Source organism: Cryptosporidium hominis (assembly GCF_000006425.1).
Source record: "Cryptosporidium hominis TU502 chromosome 7 CHRO017004, whole genome shotgun sequence".
NCBI classification, from domain to species: domain Eukaryota; phylum Apicomplexa; class Conoidasida; order Eucoccidiorida; family Cryptosporidiidae; genus Cryptosporidium; species Cryptosporidium hominis.
Genome location: NW_667056.1, coordinates 1 through 6,097, shown reverse-complemented (window position 1 = coordinate 6,097; position 6,097 = coordinate 1). Strand labels below are relative to the sequence as shown.

Below are 6,097 nucleotides of genomic sequence, written 5' to 3'. Positions count from 1 at the left end.
CTCGTGAATTACGATAGAGCGTATATGAATGAGCAGAAAAAACCCTAAGATCGTATAAGCAAGTAAGGAAAACAACGAGAAACAAAACTCTTAGAAGCATTTCCAGAGAATAAAATATTTTACATCACAGTTTCACCTTTGAACAAACAAATTTAGCTTTATATTAAATTGGAAAGGCTTGAACGTAATTATAATTTTGGGCGGGAAATTGGATTTATTTTTTTTTTGTTTTTGATTTTTTAAAAAAAAAATTGCATAATAGGGGCAAAGAAATAAGAGGTATAAATAAAGATTAAATCAAAATAGTTCTTGGAAGGCAGATGATTGTTTGAGATAGTTATTTTGAGCTTTTGATTAAAGGATTTGTCTATAATTTGATCTATAATTGCTGCACACAAAATGATAAGGGGCACAGAGGATACCGTATTTGAATATGATCCGGAGAATAGGAACGAACAAGAGTCTCAAAACGATGAGAATTCTCTTTCAAATGATAATTCTTCCATATTGAAATCATATAGAAGAATAGTACAAAGTAATGAACAGATGATTAATGGAGAATTAGTGAAAACAGACTATTTAAAATTAATTAAAGCTTTATCTACTGATGAGAATATTAAATTAAATAGATTAAAGGGAACCACGCTGAGCAGTGAAGATGTGAATGGTTCATTGGTTCGTATAAAATCTGAGATTTCTGAAATAGAAAATACTGTAAAAGCTTATGAGACTATTAAGAAGGGGGAACATGAATTGAGTAAAAGTTTTAATGTTGCACTTTTGAATGACTCAACATCGCTATTATCCGATATTGAAGATATTAAGAACAACTTAAATAGTCTGATTGATAAACAAAAGTCATTAGAGAACTCAATGAGTTCCTTAGATACACTAAAACAGCAAAGCTTTACAACAAAAGATTTACTTGATGAGCTTTCAAACGTAGGTTTAATTTGATAATCAAAGCAAAAAACACAACTTTTTTTTCAGTATATAAATGGTGTAGGTAAAAGCACCTCAGGAGAGGGAGTTGAAGATAAAGAACAGGAAATAGAGATATCTATTGAATGCGTGAAAGATAATCCGGAAAGCGTTCTTGATTTGAAAAATCTATTAGAGCTGGAGAGAAGGGTTTATGAAGTGGAGTCAAGAATAGGTGTCGACCGGCTTTCGGAAATGCCGTATTCTGATATTCAAAGTGCAATACACAACATTTCCCAAAGACTTTCACTCCTAGATACAAATAGACTAGAAGGAATTTTTAGAAGAGTGCAGGTAGGTTTTGATCTTAATAATCAAAGAAGCAAATGAATTTATTCCTAATTAAATTTAATAAATGATGTTCTTTTAGGCATTATCCACATCGATTGAACAACTTAACAAGAAGAGAAAGGACCTTAATGATTCTTTGTTTAATGAAACTGACTCTACACAAATTACCAAACTTTATGATATCATTCAGAAATGGAAATGTACCGGCGCAGCACTACCATTTGTATTGGAAAGACTAAAACTTTTGAAAGTTTTACATCAGGATGTCTCTACGATTAATTCAAGGCTCACAGGTAAGGTTAAAGCGTTTTCGAATAAATTATATCGTGAATTTTTAACATCAATTTTTTCTTTAGTTATGGAATCGCAACAAATTGAAATTGAAAAGACTTTAGAAGCTTGCAAGCTATCATTCACAAATCTGAGCTCCTCTATCGAAAAAGTTTGTAAAAATCTACAAAAGTGATTGTTTTAATATTATCGTTAAAGCTCTATTTTTAAGGATTACTAATAAGTTCTATTACAAAATTGCAATTTAAGCAATAATTAATAATCTGTTAATTCCAATATGCTATTTTAATTCAATAAAATCTTATTCTGTCTATTGATTTTTTTTTATTCCTAAACACCAATACTGACTTGCATGTAATTCTTTTAAATACATGCAAATGCGTTATACATGCAATTTCATGTGGATGCCACGTGTCAAAAAAAAATATTAATTACGTAATGATTATTGTGGCAATAGTACATGATTTGCATGGATGGTAATTCTGAGAATAATTAAGGTTTTTCAATTAGAACTTTGTAAGAATAAAATATTGTTTTTTTTTTTTTCAAATTTAATAAGAAATGATAGGAAATATGAGGTTAATATTTATTATTGTTGGTTTACTTATTGGATTAATAAGTTGTGAGGAAAGAGAAAATATTTCGATCGAAAATTCAATAAATGAAACAAACATTCCAAATGAGGAAACTAACCTAAGAAGATTGTATGGAAAAGGCCAATACAATACTGTATATGAGCCAGTATATATGCAAAAGGTACAATATGTACCAGCAAAGAGCTATAAGAAAGTAATGTATACAGTTCCAGAAAAAAGCACCTATGTAGTACCTCAAAAACAGCAAATGAGATATGTTCCAGTTGGTTATGCAAAAGGAAACCCTTCCCCACCACAAATGTATGTGCCAGTTACAAAATCTGAACCTAATGTTTATGTTCCAGTAACTTATAGTAAGGGAATGAGATATTTGGAAGAATCACCAGAAGAGCTCATTCATGAGTAAATAAATAAACAAATAGAATTTGTTTTTGAAAAGAAATTTCGGGAATAAGATTACAAATTTATGAATGAAAAAATATAAATTAAATATATTTTAAACTAAAGGTCCTGGAAGAAATCATTGTGAATTGTTGACTTTTTTCTCTTTTTTTTACTTGAAGTGTTGGAAGATGAACCTTTGGTAATTATGTCATCTACCATACTTAAATTATAGAAATCAAGATTAACTCCATGAGAATGAACTAAAAGATGCAATAAAAGAAAAAATTGATTTGAAGATATTTATAACTTACTGATGAAATTATTTGAATTTGAAATTGTTGTTTTTGAGCATTCAATATTAATATTTTCTGATTTACTTCGAGAATTTAATGTGAGTGTACCTAAAATAAATGGAATAAATTTCAGATATAAACAAAAAAAGTTCAAACAGTCTTTCTCGAACCTTCAATCGTTGAGGAATTCTAAAACTTACCGAGTATCTCGTTTGGAAAGAATTCAACTACTTTTAATATTCCATCACTAGTTGAAATAATGGCAAACTGGTCTTGATATATTTGTATATGTTCTACACTGTTATCATTTTCAAACCCATCAACAAATGGGATTAACATACGATCAGTGCAATCTCCGAAGTTATCCCAAGAAAAAAATAATAGATTTCCTTCATCCGTTCCACATACAATTTTTGAATTGTTCTAAAATAATTTATTGGTTGATGCTATTTTAAAAAATGAAAACAATATGAATTATCTGAACTTACACGAATAGCTTTGGAACATAATATATTTTCTTCCTGAGGATCAGACAATGAAAGAAGATGATCTTTGTTTTTCTTACTGGTGATACTTTTAGTGTCATATACACCCAAAGTATCACCAGAAATAATAATTAAAGAGTTTTTTTCTTCAATATTATAAATATCTAGGATTAATTTTTTTAAAAAATCAATATCTCATTTTTCATTTTTTTTTGTATTAACTAACCATTAATACAGTCTTCGTAATCTCTAAACTTTGAAAATGATTTGTTACTTTTATCTCTAACATCCCACATCTAAATAATCATGTAAGTAATTTATTATACTAAAATTGTAAGAAAGTCTTACCTCAATGAATCCCTCATCATCCCCTGTGGCAATAATATTATTACTTAAACAAGCAACTGCATTAATCCCAACTCCACTAAAAAATGTTATGAAAATTAAAATGTTTATTAAGATTACTTACCTTTTAGAGGTTCTCCAAATAGCTTTTCCTGATTTGTCCAATAGAATAGTTTCTCCAGTATTGTATGTTGCAACAATATTATCTAATTCTTGTTTAATTATGTTTTAAATAATTAATTTAAACTTACCATTCATAAATTCAACATTTCTACAGGATCCTTTTTTTCCAAACAATTTTGCTGCGGAATTAAGTTTATTTTCATGAAAGTCAAATTCAAACCTAAAATAGTAAAATTAATTATCTTAGATTGTGTTCTTGTTCATCATTTGGAAACATACCCGAAGATTTTACCATCAACATGAGAAGTATAGAGCAGGTTATCCTTCTCATTAAATTTGCAATCCATAATTATTTCAAAAGAATGATTTAAGTTTAAGAGAGTCTCATTCTCACAGTCTTGAAGAGAAGTACTAAAAGATGTCATTTTTTCTTAAACTCCAAGTATTACTGATATTAAGTCAAAAAAGTAGTGGCGCCAAATCATAAAGGTCAATTTGAGAATTAAAAAAGCTTGGTAAAATGGATTTACTACTTGAATTTATGAATAGTGGGACAAAAGATAAGTTAATTGGTAAATGAAAGATATTTATACTAAAATAAATCTACTGTTTATTCAGAAAGATTATTTTTTTCATTTTTAGATCTCTTTTGCACACCGGTAATTGTTTATCATTACCGGTATAGACGGTATCGAATAGGTTGAAATAAAGAAAAAAAATTCTTTTAAAGAAAAGTTCATAAATTTATTAAACACAAATTAGAATATTTTTAAGTGTTAATTTTTATAGGATATTACAAGTTACAAAGACTACTATTGAATACAAAAAAAAAGTTGAAATAGAAAGGAAATCAATTTGTATTTTAATTATGCAAGACCACGAAAATGATCAAGTAATTAAACATCCTCAAAAAAAGTATTATAGACAACGAGCAGTAAGTTTATTGTATATTAAAGACTAATTAAAATGATCAAAAATGAACCAAATAATTACATTTGTAGCACTGTAATCCATTAGCTGATAATTTTATGATACATCCATTAAGTCCAGATTACATTGACTGGGAATTACATTATCCAAATTATTATTCTGATAAGGAAGGATTTAAAAAGGAGCTTCATCTAAATACTAAGAAGTACCCCATAAAATACAGTGAAAACAAAATTTCAAGTGAAAAAAGTGCAGCAATTTCGAAACATTTAAAGATATTAGATATTGGATGTGGATATGGAGGATTACTAGTTTGGTTGAGCGAAAATTTTAAAGACAAACTTGCATTAGGGTTAGAGATTAGAGAGAAAGTAACTAATTACGTAGGGGAAAGAATACTTTCAATGCAACAAAATGGTACTGGAAAGAATATTAGTGTAGTTAAAACGAATGCAATGAAATATTTACCAAATTACATTACAAAACATCAGTTAGAAATGATTTTTATTTGTTTCCCAGATCCACATTTCAAAAAAAGAAACTGGAGAAGAAGAATTGTGAGGTAAGTTTGGACCTTTTGGTAGTTTTAATATTAAATATATACATATATATATTTTAACTTAACTCTTAATTCCTTTTTTTCACTGCATTAGTTACTCAATTGTTCCTTTGTATTGGTACTTATTACAAGAGGGAGGATTGATTTATATAGTAACTGATGTATATGACTATTATGTTTGGGCAGTTAAGGTGATGGATACCTATAAGACGTTGTTTGAGAGAATTCCAGATGATGAATTAAGTTCAGATCCATGTGTAACTGCAATCAGAACAAGCACGGAAGAAGCAAAGAAAGTAGAAAGGTCAAATTCTCCAGCATACTCGTGTGTATATAAAACTATTCATGTTGAGTTCTGAGGTTAATTTTATTATATTTTTAACTTAATAGAGTTAATTAATTTATTATAAAGCATTTGTTTTATGTAATTGTTTGCTTCTATTAGTAAAACTGCATGCATGCATTTAAATTACATGTAAATTGTGAAATATTTTAAGCCTTATAAATAGGAGTAAAAAAATAATAAATGAACAAAATAAAATTGAAATGAAAAAGGTTAAATATTGCCTTCTAATATATATTTTATTATTTGAAATAATTTATGGATGGTTGCTTAACTTTGATATAGTACCAAATTCAATTTCTGAGAAAAATGATATTTCATTAGAGAATTGCAGATTAAATTATTGGACTCAGCATAATACTGAGTGTATGGATGGATGTAGCATGTTAGGGGAGCTGAGGTATGGACCGAACTATTTAAGTAGTAATGCATTACAAGAACTTCCTAATTCTATTGGAATAAATTGTAGAATACAA

The 6,097-nt window shown here is 28.1% G+C and overlaps 4 protein-coding genes across 4 annotated transcripts; all 4 read left to right on the top strand.

Moving 5' to 3' along the window:
- The first annotated feature begins 399 nt into the window (after window positions 1–399).
- On the top strand, window positions 400–957 carry Chro.70032 (hypothetical protein). Its single annotated transcript, XM_660602.1, has 1 exon — window positions 400–957. The coding sequence occupies one exon, from the start codon at window positions 400–402 to the stop codon at window positions 955–957; it is 558 nt and encodes a 185-aa protein (XP_665694.1).
- Window positions 958–1,176: 219 nt separating this feature from the next.
- Chro.70031 (hypothetical protein) lies at window positions 1,177–1,311 on the top strand. The annotated part of the gene is made up of 1 exon (XM_660601.1): window positions 1,177–1,311. The coding sequence occupies one exon, from the start codon at window positions 1,177–1,179 to the stop codon at window positions 1,309–1,311; it is 135 nt and encodes a 44-aa protein (XP_665693.1).
- Window positions 1,312–2,124: 813 nt separating this feature from the next.
- Window positions 2,125–2,565, top strand: Chro.70030 (hypothetical protein). The annotated part of the gene is made up of 1 exon (XM_660600.1): window positions 2,125–2,565. One exon carries the CDS (start codon window positions 2,125–2,127, stop codon window positions 2,563–2,565), a length of 441 nt encoding a protein of 146 aa, XP_665692.1.
- Window positions 2,566–4,817: 2,252 nt separating this feature from the next.
- Window positions 4,818–5,285, top strand: Chro.70029 (methyltransferase). Its single annotated transcript, XM_660599.1, has 1 exon — window positions 4,818–5,285. The coding sequence occupies one exon, from the start codon at window positions 4,818–4,820 to the stop codon at window positions 5,283–5,285; it is 468 nt and encodes a 155-aa protein (XP_665691.1).
- Window positions 5,286–6,097: the final 812 nt, after the last annotated feature.